Below are 21,166 nucleotides of genomic sequence, written 5' to 3'. Positions count from 1 at the left end.
GAATCTGATGCCATGGATTTCCATAAACATTACACTTCTCATATGATATACATTTTATTCAAAGTGATATTGCAAGTATTTTTCGGTTATCACTATTTTCCAAACTGTCATCATTAGTTCTTGTGAATAATATTGTTTTTGTGGTCAAGATAAGGCTTGCTGTCTTGATACCTCCAAAACGATATATGACGCTGTCTCTCATGTATATGCTGAGTCTAGTCACGTGTGTTAATGACGTCTGGAAGAAGAAAACGTGTTTTCGGTCTCGCGACTCGTTTTATTTATTTAAAAATAGTCAAATAAGTGCCACGAGAGAAACTAAGGCACCCGTGGCTACTAACCCGGCTAAAGCTTTTTTTGGCTCTGAATATGAAAGAGGAGCCTGAATTCAAGACGAAAGTCCAGGAGATGAAGAAGCGACCCAAAAAGGTTGGTTTGCCCAAATTGCACTGGACTGAAATCCACATCATGCACGTGGGGCCAAGTTCTCAAGCTAGCTAGAGTCTTAATACCCAAAACATATACATTTTATTCTAAACAATAGATGTGTTCGTTTATCTAATCACATTGTTTCCGCAAGGGGTGTGCTATAGCCGCATTATCCTGGTAGGTAGCTAACTAGCAAGTTAGCTAACAGTAGCTAACATCACCCAAAATTCAACTCAGTTTCTAAACCCAGAGACGCAACATCGCGAGACTTCCGGGGACACTTGCGAAGCAGACCAAATAGATTTTTATTGGTCACATACACGTGTTTAGCAGATGCTATTGCAGGTGTAGCGAAATTCTTGTGTTTCTAGCTCCAACAGTGCAGTAATATTTAACAAGTTATATCAAACAATTTCACAACAATACACACATTTTAAAGTGAAGGAATGGAATTAAAAATATATAAATATTTGGATGAGCAATGTCAGAGCGGCGTGGACTTAAGATGCAGTATAACGTAAAATCACATAAACTCGTACATCGCCATGGTCCGTACAATTGCCCTTATTTTAGCGCCGCAAAAACGTAATAATTCCAGATGAACTGTAATGTCAATACCATTGTAAAGCACAATTTCTCCCCTTTCCAACAGAATCAATTACATGACCTAAACACTGCATAATTCAAGCAGGCAATGAGCCCCGTCGGGATGGGCGGTGGGGAATCGAAACTAATAGTGAGAAGGAGAGATGTCGTGTGGGAAAATTGCTTTTTTTTCACTCGATCTGTCCACCTTATCGCCTCTAAAATGTAAATAAAACACTATAAAGAGTTTATATAATGTGTCATTACATACCTATTTGAAAGTTTGTGTCGAATTTGAATCAGGTTTTTAGGGCTGTGTTAAAGTGATCTTAAAAGTAAACAGCGGCTTTGAGAATGATGACGCAAAAAAATTACTAGGTATCCCCCCCCCCCTTAATCCCCATCACTGTCCATTTCTTGTTTTTAAAGGATGAGATAAGTGCTATACCTGGTGGAGAGAGATTGTAAGACAGAAATAGTTGCTTTATGCATGCTGTACGTTACGAAATGACACGTCTAGATGTAATGGAGGGTCCGTTTTTTAAAAACTTTTCTCCAATACTATAGAGCCATTACCATGTCGATAAACGCTTGAATAGAAACCTAGTTCACACCCCCGATTTTGAAGTCAACACAGTCGCTACAGTCCCATTAGTTTTCTTTGTAGCCTCGTTTGAATGTTGCGGATGCGCACATTTGTACGGAATGGGGTGAGTTTACGTTATACATATGAGATGAGTAATGCAAAATATGTTAACAGTGACTACTGTTCCATTATTAAAGTGGCCAGTGATTTCAAGTCTGTCTATAGGTCAGCAGCCCCTAATGTGCTAATGATGGCTATTTAACAGTCTGGCCTTGAGATAGAGGTTGTTTTTCAGTCTCTCGGTCCCAGGTCGGATACACCTGTTCTGACCTCGACTTCTGGATGATAGCGGGGTAAACATGCAGTGGCTCGGGTGGTTATTGTCCTTGATGATCTTTTTGGCCTTGCTGGCCGGTGTATGGGGTTTGAGATGTCAATGAGAGAAGTAAACCATTATTCCTTAGCTGTTCATTTTCTTAATCTAAAGGCACAACCTAAATACGACAATGTCTGAAGTATTTGAACATGTTATAACACCAATCTCGTGAAAGTGACAAACTGACACATTTTAGTTTTCCTCAAAAACAACTTTATATAAGGAGTGCCTTGGAGTTGAAGTAGTTTGGCGTGAGGCGACTATTAGACCCAATGACGTGATTCTGCACATTTGCTTATCTAGCCAATGTCGCCATGACATCGCCTACAAACCTGATCAGGGATTTCTATAGGAGAAGTCGTTTTAGCACATCTTCACATTGTACTGTCTTTGGTTCACGCTTCGTGGGGTCGCCAGAATGCAGATGTTTCAGGGATACAGTATTTTCAACCTAACTTCTGTTTCCCCTAAAAAACGGTTGTGGAGACTCCGCTCATACGTCCTTTTATGCCTGCTACGTTAGGTTACCCAACATTTGACTGACAGCATTTACTTGATTTAAAAGTTAGTCGTTAGTTAGTTAGCTAACTACTAGCCAGCAGATCCGACCCGCATGCTTACAGCTGCACTAAGATCGGATAGCATTCCTGTGTATTCATGGTTTGCATGTTTCGTTACAATATTGTTTTGAACATTCGTTTTGTACATCCTCGACTGAGCATTCTACACAATGCATTGTCAATGAGCGCTGATGAAGATTTAATCAAAAGTGCATTACAGTTGCTTGGAAATACAATGACAAAGAGGGAGGCATAACTAGTAGGAAAACCTTTTGTCATCATGTTGATGTCGCTAGATTTACTTTAGATGCAGTATAACATTAGCTAGCTAGCTAAGATCGAGGGCTTGCTACCTGATTTTAGCTAGCTAACGTTAGCATAGTGTAATTTAGACTAAACAGTAGTTAGCCTCTGTCCATAATAACTGGGTTTATCACCACTTTAGGGCACCACTATGGCACCACTGGTAAAGGGTGGCTTGAGAGCGTTCTTAACAATGGTATGACGCAACGGCGATGCAACCAAGGAATATTCATCCTTAAGTCTATTGATGCAGCCATGTATCAATCTAATTAACATGATTTAAAAAATAGCCCTCAATCTGTCAATTTAAGATGTTTTTTTTTGCATGGGCTGCGTCTCAATCCACTGCATCCACCTATGTCTCAATCCACTGCATCCACCTATATCCACCTAATATGTTTTGCTCTACAACCCCGACAGGTTTCACAGGACTCGTCTGATAGTAACCTATACAAATTAATGCACGTATGTGGGTAGTTTTGTGCGACCCCTGCTGGAGAGTGAACTTTGGGTGATGTTAGCTAGCTAGCAAGGCAAGTTAGCTGGCTACCAGGCCTTAGCTACTGTTCGCTAGCCAGCAGGCTAATTACGGCAATAGCACATCCCTTGTGGAAACAATGTGGTTGGATAAACTATAAAATGTATTGTATGAAAATGACAGTATACTTAAAACTAGCAGTTGTTTAATTTATTCGGTGTAAATGTTAATGATAATGGCACAATTCGGAGTACAACAAATTTCTCATCCCTAGATTGAGGTACGTTTTCTGAGCCATATCTCATGCTGGTTCCGCCCTGGTGCAGCTGTAAGCAAGTGAGATCTGCTGGCTAGCGAACTACATTTTACACAATGTTCTGTCTTACCCACATTTTCCTCTTTCTTTACAGGGACAACAAATAAGTCCAAGAGTGATTTATGTTGGCCACCTTCCCACTGGGTTGTTTAAGCCTCAGCTCAAATCCTACATTGAACAGTTTGGAAATGTCGTCAGGTTACAACTGGCCAGGAGTAAAACGGTAAAAAAAAACTTGGGATCCATTATCTTGAAAATGTAAGAATGGAATGTGTTGTGTGATGCACAGGTGTGAAGAATGGCACCGTCTGAAAATTATCTCAGATGTAACAGTTATCTGTGGTGAGATAACTGTGCCGACTATTGTGGTACGTTAAGCTTATTGCCTGCTTTGTATAGCAGTGTGATTAAACCTATGTCCCAACATTACAGCCCTTGACTCATGGAAACAGCCATGCACCAATCAGATTTAGATACCATTGTTAGAGTTCATATTGGGAGGTGATACAGGCTAAATTATTTGACCTTATACCACAGCGTTGTTGAATACTCGTTTCTGATTGGCTAGAAGGGCATTTTAGAATGGGCATTTAACCCAGATATTGGGACAGTTGGATGTCCTGATTACTGAAAGACCAATGGATTTTTTTTAAGGCTGGTGATGATTTTTGGGGATCAAAGAAGCCGATGGACAATATATATCAATATCATTAAATTGGAAAAATTGACCAAATTTCCCAGACAGCCATGTATGCATTATTGCATCTGTTTTAAAATCAAAGAAATGTGACTTAGATTAGTAAAAAACAAACTACATAACATAATGGTAATAATTTTATTTGAATGGTAAATCTCTTAATAAACTGGGTAAATTAAGATGGCATAGTCCTACTCACAATACAGGTGAATGCATATTCAATAGGAATGTGTGCATTTGAGTTATTGATCTTGTTTTGGCTGATCAGTGGAGTCTATGGTGCAACAGATGGCAATCTGTTTGCCTTCAATTTGGGACATCTAGTAGCCTACTGATGAACAACATTTGCAAATAAGCATCAGCGTTAACTCCGCTCCCTTTCACGTCTCTCTCATGCTAATTTCACTTGCTGCTGCTACGATGAGAACTAACTCAATAGCGATGACGTTTGTTACCAAGCCATAAATGTGCATAATATCTAACAAGGAGAGCGAAAGTAGGAAAAAAATGTGAATCTACGATGCAACTTGTATTTTTATTTGGTTGTTATATTGTCAGGTTTGCTAACAAACGATTTAGCTATCAAACGATTATAGCCTTGTGTTTGATATGCAATGCAATCTCCAAGTAATGAAAAGTGTCAAGTGTCCTGACGAGAAGGCAAGCTTTTCTAGCTTTGCCAGCCAGGCAAAATCGGGCATCATCAGCACATTGTTATGGATGTATCTAAATGAATGTCAGTGGAAAACAGTTTAAACAAACGCAAATGCAGTTGCTTTGCTGTTAATCTGGCTACAGAGGTCGTGACTGTGTTAGCCATAGGAAGTTGGCTGGCTAGCATGCAAGGGATAAGAGCATGGCAATGGAACATAAAGAACAATTGACTGGGTTTGCGTCCATAAATACCTTGAAAAATGGGTTCCGCCTCTTCTCGCTGCATCGTCCATTATTTCAAAGGTAATGTACAGAACGTCAGCGTTTAACCCTTACATAACAACATTCTCCTCTCACAGACAGGTGGAGTTCGACTGATTGTCACCAAGATCGTTGCTGAGACAATGAACAACTAACTACCTGATGGGCGAGATACTGATCAAATGTAAGTTAGGGGCTGTACTTATTATGAGGAATACCAGGGGAAAATCTGGCCTCTGAAATTAAAGTGGATGGCCCTCCTTTCAGAATGCAGTCAAAGGTTTCTTCCAATTTAAAAATATATATTTTACTGAAGTGCCACAGTACACAGCAGTTATTGGTTAGGCATGCACAAAAGGGTTTACATCAGCAAGAGCATGATTGAGAACACCTATCCATTGCAGTGTGTAATGCAGTGTAGCCTAGTTTTATATACGTCATTCCAGCAGCACAAAAACTAGAAGGAAGTACATTTTCTTAGAAATATGACTTAGCCATACCCTAGGCCTATAGTTTAGGCTATGGATAATTTTGAGACCACACTCTGCGCACTTGGTATAGTGTGCCCAGCAGGGAATCAGTGATGAGGGACACACATGGACATCACAAATTGTCAAACCCTGAGCAATATGACATTTCATCGATTACAAATTACATAACCCTCCCTTGGACTAAAAAAAGACTATACCCTCCCCCTGACTGAAATTGAAAAAAGCAGGACCCTCCCCCATTTTCCTCCGGGTAACAATTATGTACATTTTGACCACTCCCTTATCTGAAGAAATAATCCACCTTTTCATTTATTTAATTCTAGAATCATATGTTCAGGTTTAACATTTCCCCTAGCTCTTGATATCTTGTAGTGTGCGCGCATGTTGTGGGAGGAGAGCAGCAGACTAATTTCACCTTCACCAGAACTGGGATAATAAAGTCCTATTGCATTCTCCAGGTAATCAGGTTCCTACTGAGGTGCATGAGGAGTTGTTTGTGGGATCACAGAGAGCTTTTAAGAAGCTGTGGCTCGCTACAACGAGACACACACCAGAGGAGGTCAAGGAGATGACCGGACGACTCCTACATAATGAGGCCAATCTCCGTAAAAGGCTGGCAGTGTTAGATGACACTGTGAATGCATCCACGTGTAATGAGGTAAGGACAATTCATCTGAACTAGGCAACACTTTTGTGAATGACTACATCAAAGTACACGATTGCATTTTTTTATGCATTTAGCTTTGATTTAGGCACAGTCTGAAAATTCCCTTCGATTTGCCTGTTGTCTGGGGTGAGATAACTGTGCTGACAGTATTGTGGTACGTTAAGCTTATTGCCTGCTCTGTATAGCAAGGTGATTAAACCCATGTGCCCACATTCACTTCGCAACATCTAACAAGTAAGGGATTCTTGCACTCGGTAGGAATGAACATGTTCCCATCCATGGAAGAAAATCATTGGAGATGCTAATAGAGCCCCATAGCTCCAAAATGCAAAACGTTGTTTCTCTGTGTTGTAAGATTCTCTGTGTTAATATGTCTTTCTCCTCAAGACGTGACTCCAGTGTGAACCACCTCAGTTCTGGACAGGAGGAGGTCCATGAAGATCAACGATGAGGATGGCGAAATCATCAAGAATACCCCCGCCCAAAAAAAGTCAAATGTCAAAAAGGCAAGTGTAAAGTCAAAAAGGCAAATGTAAAGAGAAAGGGGGATACCTAGTCAGACTGTACAACTGAACACATTCAACTGAATGCCTTCCACATTTAACCCCAACCCCTCTGAATCAGAGAGGTGCGGGGTGCTGCCTTAATCAACCTCCATGTCTTTGGCACCTGGGGAACAGTGGGTTAACTGCCTTGCTCTGGCAGAATGACAGATTTTTACCTTGTCTGCTCGGGAATACGATTGAGCAACCTAAGGAGCAGAGTCTGACTAAGATTCCTCCTCCGAGGAAGAGGAGACTGAGGAGGAGTCCTTCCTAGAAGGGAGTGAGAAGCCCACAACGTGTGAAGAGCCCTCAGGGGACAAGAGCCAGTCGTATAGGAAGGAGCATAGTGAACGAACGTCAACGCCTGTTGTTTAAGGGACAATGACTAAATTGAATTGCCTTGCTTGTAAAAATATATCAGCTTTACAAGGTGGTTGGTCCTCTATATAATTGCACAGAGGAGAATGACTAGAGAGTCAATGACTGTTTGACAGTGTTAGAGCCTATGCACCTGTATAGCACCTCCTAAAGTCCCATAGCCAAGGCCTAAAATGAACACCTGCCAAATGTGGGTAGATTTTGGTATTTGCTGGTAAGATGTTGATTTCACCAGCCCAGTTGGGTGTGGTCAGGGCTCCACAGTGCAAGCATTTCACTCTCATTTGTGAATAAAAATAGTAGAAGTATGATGACATTTATATAAAATAAATGCTGGAGTAGCTGTTTTCAAATTATTTCTGCCGTTTTGTTTGAGCTGGTAAATTAATTCACAAAGTCAAAGAACTAGCTACGAATCCTGGGTTGCACCGCCGTCTCTGTTGTGTTGTTGCCATTGCTATCAACGTTCTACAGATGCCGCAGCATATTGATGTATGACTGATGTTTAATGCAAAGTCTTTCTGAACAGGGCTAATGACTGTTTTTTTTTGTCAAATTTACTCTATAGTGGCCTGGAAATACAATGACAAAAAAACCTTGTCATCATTATGTCAAGTGAATAAAAAAAAAAAATTTTTTTTTTTAAATTTCATTTTTATCCACTGGGCTGATATGCTTGATCCATTTTTGCTGTAACTTTCTGCCCCCCAGATTGCTGAATCATATTGAATCACCTGACTATTATATCTGGTACTATCCCCAAGGTTTGGAAGGTGGCCCATGTACTCCCCCGTCACAAAGGTGGAGACCCTTGTGACCTACAGTTGAAGTCGGAAGTTTACATACACCTTAGCCAAATACATTTAAACTCAGTTTTTCACAATTCCTACCATTTAATCCTAGTAAAAATGCCCTGTCTTAGGTCAGTTAGTATCACCACTTTATTTTAACAATGTGAAATGTCAGAATAATAGCAGAGAAAGATTTATTTTAGCTTTTATTTTTTTCATCACATTCCCAGTGGGTCAGAAGTTTACATGCACTCAATTAGTATTTGGTAGCATTGCCTTTAAATTGGTTAACTTGGGTCAAACGTTTCGGGTAGACTTCCACAAGCTTCCCACAATAAGTTGGGTGAATTTGGTCCCATTCCTCCTGACAGAGCTGGTGTAACTGAGTCAGGTTTGTATGCCTCCTTGCTCGCACATGCTTTTTCAGTTCTGCCCACAAATTATCTATAGGATTCAGGTCAGGACTTTGTGATGGCCACTCCAATACCTTGAATTTGTTGTCCTTAAGCCATTTTACCACAATTTTGGAAGTATGCTTGTGGTCATTGTTCATATGGGAGACCCATTTGTGACCAAGCTTTAACTTCCAGACTGATGTCTTGAGATGTTGCTTCAATATATCCACATAATTTTCCTACCTCATGGTTTGCAACTGCACATGGGGACAAATATCATACCTTTTGGAGAAATGTCATCCATTTAGTGAAGTGCACCAGTCCCTCCAGCAGCAAAGCACCCCCACAACATGATGCTGCCACCCCCGTGCTTCAAGGTTGGGATGGTGTTCTTTGGCTTGCAAACATCCCCTTTTTTCTCCAAACATAACGATGGTCATTGTGGTCAAACGGTTCTATTTTTGTTTTATCAGATCAGAGGACATTTCTCCAAAAGGTATGATATTTGTCCCCATGTGCAGTTGCAAACCATAGTCTGGCTTTTTTATGGCTGTTTTGGAGCAGTGGCTTCTTCCTTGCTGAGCGGCCTTTCAGGTTATGTCGATATAGGACTCGTTTTACTGTGGATATAGATACTTTTGTACCTGTTTCCTTCAGTATCTTCACAAGGTCCTTTGCTGTTCTGGGATTGATTTGTACTTTTCGCACCAAAGTATGTTAATCTCTAGGAGACAGAATGCTTCTCCTTCCTGAACGGTATGACGGCTGCGTGGTCCCATGGTGTTTATACCTGTGTACTATTGTTTGTACAGATGAACGTGGTACCTTCAGGCTTTTGGAAATTGCTCCCAAGGATGAACCAGACTTGTGGAGGTCTACAATTTGTTTTCTGAGGTCTTGGCTGATTCCTTTTGATTTTCCCATGATGACAAGCAAAGAGGCATTGATTTTGGAAGTAGGCCTTGAAATGCATCCACAGGTACACCTCCAATTAACTCAAATTGTCATTTAGCCTTCCAGAATCTCCTAAAGCCATGACATAATTTTCTGGAATTTTCCAAGCTGCTTAAAGGCACAGACAACTCAGTGTATGTAAACTTCTGACCCACTGGAATTGTGATTAAGTGAAATAATCTGCCTGTAAACAATTATTGGAGAAATTACTTGTGTCATGCACAAAGTAGATGTCCTAACTGACTTGCCAAAACTATAGTTTGTTTAAGAAGTTTGGAGTGCATCCCTAGTTATAAATTATGTGGTTAACTGTATGGATAAAAGGCAACATTGTGCTGCCCTCTTCATTGACCTGTCAAAGGCTCTCGATACTGTTGATCACTCACGGCTAATTCGCAGGCTTTCCTCAATTGGCCTAGACCAGGCTGCATGTAACTGGTTTACAAATTACTTGACAGATGGACCTCAGTGTATCGACCGATGGTGTTAAATCAGGTTTCCTGGATGTTACGAAAGGTGTCCTGCACAGGTCGATTCTGGGTCCTGTACCTTTTACAGTTTACATTAACAATATCGACTTTTCTGTAAAAAACGAACCTGCACTTGTTTGCCAATGATATTGTTGTGTATGCTATTCCCCCATGGTTGACCAGGCTCTATCTGAACTACAGTCTGCCTTCATTGTATTAAAGAACATCTTTATTGACCTGAAATTAGTATTGAATGCAGGTTAAACTAAGTATATGATGTTCTCTAGAGCTCATAGAAATTACTCTGATTTAAGCATGCATACTTTTGATGGTGTCCATATTGATGATTAGTGTCCCTGCTTACAAATATCTTGATAGATGAAACGCTGTCTTTTAAAAAGCATATTGAGGAGTTAGTAAAGAAGCTGAGAATAAAAATGGGCTTCTATAGAAATAGATCCTGCCTCTCACTAAACAGTAGAAATCAGATTATTCAGTCGACGTTCCTATCGGTCCTAGACGATGACGACGTCTATATGAATACAGCTGCCACTTCATTAAAGCCTTCAGATGCAGTTTATCATACTGCACTTTATTATAGGCAATAATTTTAGTACTCATCACTGCATTCTCTATCAAAGTTGGTTGGCCCTCTTTGATGTCATGTAGGTTGATACGTTGCTATGTTATTTGTGGAACAATCTTCAAAATGTTCTAAAATGTTATGTTTTGGTGCCTCTACGGAAATTCAGAAGGATAATTGAGGACCTTAATACTGATAGTTTTTTTTTTATGACCATGTGTTTCTTTCTACTTTCTACTTGCATTTTGTATTTATATTGATGTGTATAATTTATGGCTTTCTGTAAAAGAGACCGTGGTCTCAGTATGACTCCTTGATAAAACAAAGGTTAAATAGAATGTTTAAAGAGATGGCAATGTTTGCATGAGTAACTAGTAGAAACGTTTTCGCTTCCCTGGCAGTTGAAACTCAAACATAGAAGTTATACTGCATCTGGAGACATCACAATGATGACAAAAGCTTTTTCTACTAATTATTTGCCTCTTTTTGGAATGTCTTTGTTTTTCCAAGCCAAAGTAATGCACTTTAGACAAAATCTTAATCAGTTGCAATTGAGACTGCATTGAGTTGAATGCTCAGCTAGGCATCAATCCTAAAACAAACATTCCTAACATTGTGACGAAACGTGCAGCCATGAATATAGCCTATTCCAACTTGCGCTGCAACATTGCCTGGATGGGGGCTGTGCGCACGTGAAGAGCTGTGCACAGGCAAAAGTTGTTCTAATTTACTTTAAACAAAAGTCTAAAGTAAGACTTTGTCCTTGAGTTTCTTGGCAATTCACTATGTATTGTTCACAAGCAAACTTGTTTTTCTATGTTTGAGTTTCAACTGCTAGGGAAGTGAAAACAACATTTCTACTAGTTAGACTCAATTCAAGGGGCATTATTGGCATGGGAAACAGGTTTACATTGCCAACGCACCTGAAATGGATAAACAAAAGTGAAATAAACAGTAAATATTACACTCAAGTTCCAAAATAATGGAGACATTTCAAATGTTATGTGTTATACAGTGTTGTAACGATGTGCAAATAGTTAAAGTACAAATAGGAAAATAAATATGTGTTGTATTTACAATAGTGTTTGTTCTTCACTGGTTGCCCTTGTGGCAACAAGTCACAAATCTTGCTGCTGTGATTGCATACTGTGGTATTTCACCCAATCGAGATGGGAGTTTATCAAAATTGTGTTTGTTTTCTAATTCTTTGTGGGTCTGTGTAATCTGAGGGAAATATGTGTCTCTAATATGGTCATACATTTGGCAGGAGGTTAGGAAGTGCAGCTCAGTTTCCACCTCATTTTGTGGGCAGTGTGCACAGCCTGTTTTCTCTTGAGCGCCAGGTCTGCCACTGTGTACAGTACTCTCTGTTTAGGGCCAAATAGCATTCTTGTTTGCTCTGTTAATTTTTTCCAATGTGTCAAGTAATTATATTTTTGTTTTCTCATGATTTGGTTTGGTCTAATTGTGTTGCTGTCCTGGGGCTCGGTGGGGCTTCGCGTTTATCGTCAAAGGAATGAGCGTTACACCGAGGCCTGTACTCTGGAGCGGGATCGATTTGGAAGTGGAGGGTCCATTATGGTCTGGGGCGGTGTGTCACAGCATCATCGGACTGAGCTTGTTGTCATTGCAGGCAACGCTGTGCGTTACAGGGAAGACATCCTCCTCCCTCATGTGGTACCCCTCCTGCAGGCTCATCCTGACATGACCCTCCAGCATGACAATGCCACCAGCCATACTGCTCGTTCTGTGCGTGATTAGGCATGCAAGACAGGAATGTGACAGTGTTCTGCCATGGCCAGCGAAGAGCCCGGATGTCAATGTTGGATTGGAGGGTGAGGGCTAGGGCCATTCCCCCAGAAATGTCTGGGAACTTGCAGGTGCCTTGGCAGAAGAGAGGGGTAACATCTCACAGCAAGAACTGGAAAATCTGGTGCAGTCCATGAGGAGATGCACTGCAGTACTTAATGCAGTCGGTTTGCCACACCAGACACTGACTGTTACTTTTGAGTTTGACCCCCCTTTGTTCAGAGATACATTATTCCATTTCTGTTAGTCACATGTCTGTGGAACTTGTTCAGTTTACAGTATGTCTCAGTTGTTGAATCTTGTTATGTTGATACAAATATTTACAAGTTAAGTGTGCTGAAAATATGCTAAGTTTACATATAAAGTGTCCAGAGTTTAATTATTATTATATATATTTTTATTTAACCTTTATTTAATTAGGCAAATCAATTAATAACAAATTCTTATTTACAATGACGGCCTACCCCGACTCTACCCTAACCCGGACGATGCTGGGCCAATTGTGCGCCAACCCTATGGGACTCCCTATCACGGCCGGTTGTGATATAGCCTGGAATCGAACCAGGGTCTGCAGTGATGCCTCTAGCACTGATACGCAGTGCCTTAGACCGTTGCACCACTTGGGAGCCGCAATGACTATGTCCAGCCGTCTCTAAGGTTCAGGACAGGGTACTGGCCGGAGGTATGCTAGTGATGACTGTTTAAGAGTGATGGCCTGGAGACAGAAGCTGTTTATCAGTCTCGGTCCCAGCTTTGCTGTATCTGTAATGTCTCTGTCTTCTAGATGTAGCTGGGTGAACAGCCTGTGGCTCAGGTCCTTGATGATATCCTTGGCCTTCCTGTTACACAGGGTGCTGTAGATATCCTGGAGGGCAGGCAGTGTGCCCGGGATGATGTGGTGGAAAAAGTACCCAGTTGTTATACTTGAGTAAAAGTATAGATACCTTTTAATAGGTTAATCAAGTAAAAGTGAAAGTTACTCAGTAAAATGTAGTATTTGGTTATAAATATACTTAAGTATCAAAAGTTAATGTAATTGTTCAAATATTTTTATTGTATATTATTTCCCCATTATTTAACCAGGTAGGCAAGTTGAGAACAAGTTCTCATTTACAATTGCGACCTGGCCAAGATAAAGCAAAGCAGTTCGACACATACAACAACACAGAGTTACACATGGAGTAAAACAAACATGCAATCAATAATACAGTAGAAAAATAAGTCTATATACGATGTGAGCAAATGAGGTGAGATAAGGGAGGTAAAGGCAAAAAAAAGGCCATGGTGGTGAAGTAAATACAATCTAGCAAGTAAAACACTGGAATGGTAGATTTGCAGTGGAAGAATGTGTGAAGTAGAAATAGAAATAATGGGGTGCAAAGGAGCAAATAAATACAGTAGGGGAAGAGGTAGTTGTTTGGGCTAAATTATAGATGGGCTATGTACAGTAATCTGTGAGCTGCTCTGACAGCTGGTGCTTAAAGCTAGTGAGGGAGATAAGTGTTTCCGGTTTCAGAGATTTTTGTAGTTCGTTCCAGTCATTGGCAGCAGAGAACTGGAAGGAGAGGCGGCCAAAGGAAGAATTGGTGTACTTAAGTATCAAAAGTAAACATAGCAAATTCCTTATATTAAGCAAAGTAGATGGCACCATTTTCTTGTTTTAAAAATGTACAGATAGCCAAAGGCACACACTCAGACATCTATACTTTTATAAATTATGCATTTGTATTTAGTGAGTCCGCCAGATCAGAGGCAGTAGGGATGGCCATGTGTTCTCTTGATGAGTGAGTGAATTCGTCCATTTTCCTGTCCTGTTAAGCATTCAAAATATGAGTACTTTTGGGTGTCAGGGAAAATGTATGGAGTAAAACGTGCATTATTTTCTTTAGGAATGTAAGTAAAGTAAAAGTTCAGATTCCCCCCAAAACTACTTTAGTAGTACTTTAAAGTATTTATACTTAAGTACTGGGGCTGATCTCGCTAACCTCTGGAGAGCCCTGCAGTTGCGGGCAGTGCTGTTGCGGTATCATGCGGCGTTACAGCATCTAGAAGTTTGTGAGGGTCTTATGGGCGTTGGTCCTCAGTGATGAGCACGCAGAGGAACTGTAAGCGTTTTAGCCTCTCCATAGCGGCCCATTCGATGTGGATGGGCGATCTGTATTTAACATATGATCTGTAATAAATATAATATATACTATTCAATTACATCTCAATTTGACACCATTGACACCAAATGTAAAACTATTCTCTATTTAGGCCACACGATGTCACTAAAGACTCGTAGCACTGGCTTGACAGGTTTCAGAGCATCGGAATGGGAGTCAAATGGGTGGCACAATTTCGCCTCCCTTTAGTTCTAAAGGTTCTGAGTTGCTGTAGCACTCTCTTCAAATGAAAAAACGGTGCATTCACGGAAGTACTGGTTACATAGATGGGCATATGATCCAGGAAATGAAATATATTTATCTAGTAGAGTGAAGTAGTGAACAACAGAAATGTGCATGCGTCAATTTCCAAGTGCCAAAATCCTCAGATTGACGCGTGCGCACGACAATCCCATTCTTTGTCCACCAAACGGCATTCCGGGGTGGAGACTGAGGTGCCTCGATGCTACTGTCATAACCCGACAATATTTACAAAGCTGTCAGACTTCAGATATTTTTGTTGCTCTTTCTGAACAGGGTATGGTAAGTACGATATTAACCTATTCAAATGTATTCATGCATGCTTTCATTCAGAGTAGATCCTCACATTGTGTGTTCTGGCAGCTACACTAGCTGTGTGTGATCGGACGTTTAGCTAGCTAATCAATGAAAAGGGTTAGCGCCATCTAGCTTGCTTGCTTGCTAGCTAGCTAGTTCGTTCAAATATAGGGTTTCTACTGTAGCGGTTGACTCCGATCCATAGGAACACTCGTCAAAATATGCGGTTGTTTTTATTGTGTTTCCACTGAACTACTGCATTTTTGGTTTATTTGAACCAGATAGCGCCTGACTAAGTAATAACGGTTTAGCAATATGAGTGAGACGAATGGATACGGCTGCTGTTGCTTTTAGTTATCTGTCAGCCACAAGCAAATACAAACACTAACTAGGTAATGTTAACTACAGTACTAGGCTACTGTACAAAGATTCAAACACAAGGATGTTGGTCAGAATTATATCTGTTCATTCATTTTAGCTAAACGTTTGGTTTCTCTGACGTACATTCAGACAGTGTAAATAACAAAACAAAAGAATGGTGTCTTACAAGTCCTACGTTTGTTGTATGACTGCTTAGTTTGTGGGTAGCTTTAGGACACTGCATCGGGAGTCTGTGTATTGATTGGACACCAACCAATTAAGACTCACGATGATGTGTCCCAGAGCTAGGTTGTGGGTCTGAAAGTCTTTGTTTGAATAATCCTTTGTGAGTGTACTGTGTCTATTCATGCAATCTGACAGTACCCACAAACTGAGAACCATGCTAATAAAACCGTACAGTTGACATGAAATTAGATGATGTAACCTGGTCCCAAAACTCACATGGCATAACAACTACCATGGGAGTTAGTAAAACAACACAGACTTAGGCCAGGGTATATCACTGCTGCATTTACAGGTATTTATTTGACAGATATTTCATATAAGATATACTTCATGGTTCTTAGTATGTGGGTAATGTCAGCATTTCTGGCAGTGCAAATCTCTAGCCCTTTACCAGTTTGGCATATCTGACCAAACACTTTGACTCCAAATGTATTGTCCAGACAGAGACATATTCTACGTACTTAGGAGAAGTAGGCATTGCTCGCTGGCAGGTCACTTCATACACAAACAAAGCCATCTTATTTGCAGTGAACAAGCTGTCAGCATGTCAAAGAGAGCGGGAGCAAGTGGTATGAATGTGTTTGAAATGGCATGTGTCAACGCTGCAGTAACACACTGGGTTTGGGGGCTCCCGTGAACTCGTTACTGACCCCAGTTGCCATGGCGGCAGGTTGTTGAGCATTTACTATTTGAAGAGAGGAGGGTGGGATTGTGTTAACTGTCTCCCCTTCTCTATTCTTGACCCTGGTAGGGCTTCCTGGGAACCAGGGACCACTAAGTTATGAAGCTCTTTCCTTCCAGACCTTCCCTGTACTCCAGTTACTGTCACAGCCTAAGCTTTACCTGCTGCTGCTCTCCCAACCACCATCTCTGCTCTCCCAACCACCATCTCTGCTCTCCCAACCACCATCTCTGCTCAGCCTGGTACTAGCAGCTTGGCTCAGACTCACTTCATCACAAAGAAGAGAAAAAAAAGAAAGAGAGAGGGAGAAGAGATCCCTCCCCAGCTGCCATCCAGACACACATGGTGCATAGCTGCCATTCTCTAGGCTCCATCTATCCCTGTGACCCGGCCTCCAGCTAGCTCCTGGCACACATCACATAGCCTAGCCTAGCCCAGGGCCTGCCCAAGGGATATAAATAGGCAGCATCCAGCTAGTGTGTGGAGTGTGCACTTGTTTCCTTTTTTTCCCAGGTCATACACACGCCTAGTAGGGGTCACACCCATTTGTTTTCTGTCTTCCCTCTGCCTGGAGCAGTGGTAGTTAGTGGTGGGACCGAGGAGAGAGTCACGAGGCAGAGACCATGGAGGTCAATATGGAGTATTGTCTGGCCCAGGTGGTGCAGAAAGACCTGGGGCGGAAGGTGCAGGTGGGACAGGAGCTCATAGATTACATCGTGGATAAGGAGAAGTCCCAGGACCTGGAGCAAGACCAGACGGCTCTGGACAGGATGGTGGACGGCATCGCTACCACCTGGGTCAACTCCTCCAATTTCAAGGTAAGAAGGGTATTCATACCCCTTGATGTATTCCTTATTTTATAATAATAATGTGTTACAGCCTGAAATGAACATTTGTTAAATAAAACATTTTCTGTAACTAGGACACTCAAACACTCAATGTCGTATTGGTAAGCAACTGCAGTTTATATTTGGCCTTGTGTTTTAGGTTAATGTCCTGCTGAAAGGTGAATTTGTCTCCCAATGTCTGTTGGATAGCAGACTGAATCAGGGTTTCCTCTAGGATTTTGCCAGTGCTTACCTCTATTCTGTTTCTTTTTATCCTGAAACTCCCTAGTCCTTGCCGATGACAAGCATACCCATAAAATGATGCAGCCACCACTGTGCTTGAAAATATGGAGAGTGGAACTCAGTAATATGTTGTATTGGGTTTGCCCCCAACATAACACTTTGTATTCAGGACATAAAGTTAATTTCTTTGCCATGTTTTTTGCAGTTTTACTTTTGTGCCTTATTTCAATCAGGAGGCATATATAATACTATTTTTATTCTGTACAGTCTTCCTTCTTTTCACTCTATATATAATTTAGGTTAGTATTGTGGAGTAACTATAATGTTGTTGATCCATCCTTTTCTCCTATCACAGCCATTAAACTCTGTAACTGTTTTAAAGTCACCATTGGCCTCATGGAGAAATTCCTGAGCAGTGTCTTCCTTTCCAGCAACTGAGTTAGTAAGGACGCCTGTATCTTTGTAGTGATTGGGTGTATTGATACTTTGAACTTTCAAAGTGTAGTTGATAACTTAACCATATTCAAAGGGCTATTAATATCTGCTTTTTTTATTGCTACCCATCTACCAATAGGTTCCCTTCTTTGCAAGGCATTGGAAAACCTCCCTGGTTGAATCAGTGTTTAAATTCACTGCTTTACTGAGGGAACTTACAGATAATTACATCTTTGGGGTACAGAAATCAGGTAATCATTCAAAAATCATGTTAAACACTATTATTGTAGGGGCCTTCCGTGTGGTGCAGCGGTTTGGGGTCCTATCGCGCTCTAGCGGCGGGCCGGGTGCCTACAGGCTGACTTCGGTCGTCAGCGAATGGTGTTTCCTTCGACACATTGGTGCGGCTGGCTTCTGGATTAAGAAGGCGGGTGTTAATAAAAAGAGCAGTTTGGCGGTTCATGTTTTGGAGGACGCATGACTAGACCTTTGCCTCTCCTGAGCCCGTTGGGGAGTTGCAGCGATTAAAAAAAAAAAAAAAAAAAAAGAAATTTCACCTTTATTTAACCAGGTAGGCTAGTTGAGAACAAGTAATATAATAATAATAATAATATATGCCATTTAGCAGACGCTTTTATCCAAAGCGACTTACAGTCATGTGTGCATACATTCTACGTATGGGTGGTCCCGGGGATCGACCCACTACCCTGGCGTTACAAGCACCATGCTCTACCAACTACTCATTTACAACTGCGACCTGGCCAAGATAAAGCATAGCAGTGTGAACAGACAACAACAGAGTTACACGTGGAGTAAACAATAAACAAGTCAATAACACAGTAGTAAAAAAAAAAAAGAGTATATACAGTGGGGCAAAAAAGTATTTAGTCAGCCACCAATTGTGCAAGTTCTCCCACTTAAAAAGATGAGAGGCCTGTAATTTCCATCAGGTACACTTCAACTATGACAGACAAAATGAGAAAAAATAATCCAGAAAATCACATTGTAGGATTTTTAATGACTTTATTTGCAAATTATGGTGGAAAATAAACTTTTGTTATTTACCAAATACTTATCTCAATACTTTGTTATATACCCTTTGTTGGCAATGACAGAGGTCAAATGTTTTCTGTAAGTCTTCACAAGGTTTTCACACACTGTTGATGGTATTTTGGCCCATTCCTCCATGCAGATCTCCTCTAGAGCATTGATGTTTTGGGTCTGTTGCTGGGCAACACAGACTTTCAACTCCCTCCAAAGATTTTCTATGGGGTTGAGATCTGGAGACTGGCTAGGCCACTCCAGGACCTTGAAATGCTTCCTACGAAGCCACTCCTTCGTTGCCCGGGCGGTGTGTTTGGGATCATTGTCATGCTGAAACGACCCAGCCATGTTTCATCTTCAATGCCCTTGCTGATGGAAGGAGGTTTTCACTCAATCTCACGATACATGGCCCCATTCATTCTTTCCTTTTCACGGATCGGTATGGTGGGTATGGTGTTCTTTGGATACAACTCAGCATTCTTTGTCCTCCAAACACGACGAGTTGAGTTTTTACCAAAAAGTTATATTTTGGTTGTCATATGGTCTTATGAATTCTCCCAATCTTCTTCTGGATCATCCAAATGCTCTCTAGCAAACTTCAGACGGGCCTGGACATGTACTGGCTTAAGCAGGGGGACACGTCTGGCGCTGCAGGATTTGAGTCCCTGGCGGCGTAGTGTGTTACTGATGGTAGGCTTTGTTACTTTGGTCCCAGCTCTCTGCAGGTCACTCACTAGGTCCCCCCATGTGGTTCTGGGATTTTTGCTCACCATTCTTGTGATCATTTTGACCCCACGGGGTGAGATCTCGCGTGGAGCCCCAGATCGAGGGAGATTATCAGTGGTCTTGTATGTCTTCCATTTCCTAATAATTGCTCCCAAAGTTACAGGTCTGTGAGAGCCAGAAATCTTGCTTGTTTGTAGATGACCAAATACTTATTTTCCACCATAATTTGAAAATAAATATATTAAAAATCCTACAATGTGATTTTCTGGATTTGTTTTCTAATTTTGTCTGTCATAGTTGAAGTGTACCTATGAAGAAAATTACATGCCTCTCTCATCTTTTTAAGTGGGAGAACTTGCACAATTGGTGGCTGACTAAATACGTTTTTGCCCCACTGTACATTGTGTGCAAAAGGCATGAGGAGGTTGGCGAATAATTACAATTTAGCAGATTAACACTGGAGTGATAAATGATCAGATGGTCATGTGCAGGTAGAGATACTGGTGTACAAAAGAGCAGAAAAGTAAATAAATAAAAGCAGTATGGGGATGAGGTAGGTAAATTGGGTGGGCTATTTACTGATGGACTATGTACAGCTGCAGCGATCGGTTAGCTGCTCAGATAGCAGATGTTTGAAGTTGGTGAGGGAGATAAAAGTCTCCAACTTCAACGATTTTTGCAATTCGTCCCAGTCACAGGCAGCAGAGAACTGGAAGGAAAGGCGGCCAAATGAGGTGTTGGCTTTAGGGATGATCAGTGAGATACACCTGCTGGAGCGCGTGCTACGGGTGGGTTTTGCCATCGTGACCAGTGAACTGAGATAAAGTGGAGTTTTACCTAGCATGGACTTGTAGATGACCTGGAGCCAGTGGGTCTGGCGACGAATATGTAGGGAGGGCCAGCTGACTAGAGCATACAGGTCGCAGTGGTGGGTGGTATAAGGTGCTTTAGTGACAAAACGGATGGTACTGTGATAAACTGCATCCAGTTTGCTGAGTAGAGTATTGGAAGCTATTTTGTAGATGACATCGCCGAAGTCGAGGATCGGTAGGATAGTCAGTTTTACTAGGGTAAGTTTGGCGGCGTGAGACAAGCTCGCAATTGGAGATCACCCCTTTGTTAAATTGGGGAGAAAAGGGGGTAGAGTGAGTCCATGTGACTTGTTAAGCACATTACACCTGAACTAATTTAGGCTTGCCATAGCACTTAATACTTATTGACTCGACATTTCAGCTTTTCATTTGTAAGTCATTTGTAAAAAATAAACAAAATTCCATTTTGACATTATGGGCTATTGTGTGTAGGTCAGTGACACAAAATCTCAATTACAGCCTGAATTTAAAATGGATTTAACACAACAAAATGTGAAAAAATTCAAGCGGTGTGAAAACTTTCTGAATGCACTGTACAGTTAGAGAGAAGCTAGATAGCTCCATGTCTGTCATCACGTAGAGATATGAAGGGTTTCATGAGTGTAGCTAGCTACATGTCATCGTTCAATAGAGAGAGATATCAGTCACTGGAGATATTGAGTAGAGTATTGATATTCACTATTGGATGTTCTTATAGGCAC

At 41.2% G+C, this 21,166-nt stretch overlaps 1 protein-coding gene, 2 non-coding genes and 1 pseudogene across 22 annotated transcripts in view; all 4 read left to right on the top strand.

The window, feature by feature from the left end:
• The first annotated feature begins 185 nt into the window (after positions 1-185).
• On the top strand, positions 186-12,014 carry LOC118366650 (MKI67 FHA domain-interacting nucleolar phosphoprotein-like; annotated as a pseudogene).
• Positions 3,937-4,062, top strand: LOC118367961 (small nucleolar RNA ACA64). The gene has a single exon (XR_004822225.1). It is a non-coding gene; the product is annotated as a small nucleolar RNA ACA64 (small nucleolar RNA).
• Positions 6,491-6,618, top strand: LOC118367960 (small nucleolar RNA ACA64). The gene has a single exon (XR_004822224.1). It is a non-coding gene; the product is annotated as a small nucleolar RNA ACA64 (small nucleolar RNA).
• A 2,688-nt stretch (positions 12,015-14,702) lies between the features above and the next one.
• The window catches only part of clasp1a (cytoplasmic linker associated protein 1a), a 101,389-nt gene continuing 94,925 nt past the window's right edge, over positions 14,703-21,166 (top strand). For 5 of the 20 annotated variants that reach the window (XM_052493585.1, XM_052493593.1, XM_052493590.1 and 2 more), the window contains exons 1-2: positions 14,704-15,015; positions 16,388-17,136. In XM_052493585.1, coding sequence (XP_052349545.1) covers positions 16,942-17,136 — 195 coding nt within the window. In that variant the 5' untranslated portion in view covers positions 14,704-15,015; positions 16,388-16,941. Of the gene's footprint in view, positions 15,016-16,387; positions 17,137-21,166 lie in introns of all 20 variants that reach the window. The other 15 variants (XM_052493589.1, XM_052493595.1, XM_052493588.1 and 12 more) reach the window with 9 other exon arrangements.

This window comes from Oncorhynchus keta, chromosome 34, assembly GCF_023373465.1.
Source record: "Oncorhynchus keta strain PuntledgeMale-10-30-2019 chromosome 34, Oket_V2, whole genome shotgun sequence".
NCBI classification, from domain to species: Eukaryota; Metazoa; Chordata; class Actinopteri; order Salmoniformes; family Salmonidae; genus Oncorhynchus; species Oncorhynchus keta.
This window is presented reverse-complemented; position numbering and strand designations above follow the sequence as displayed.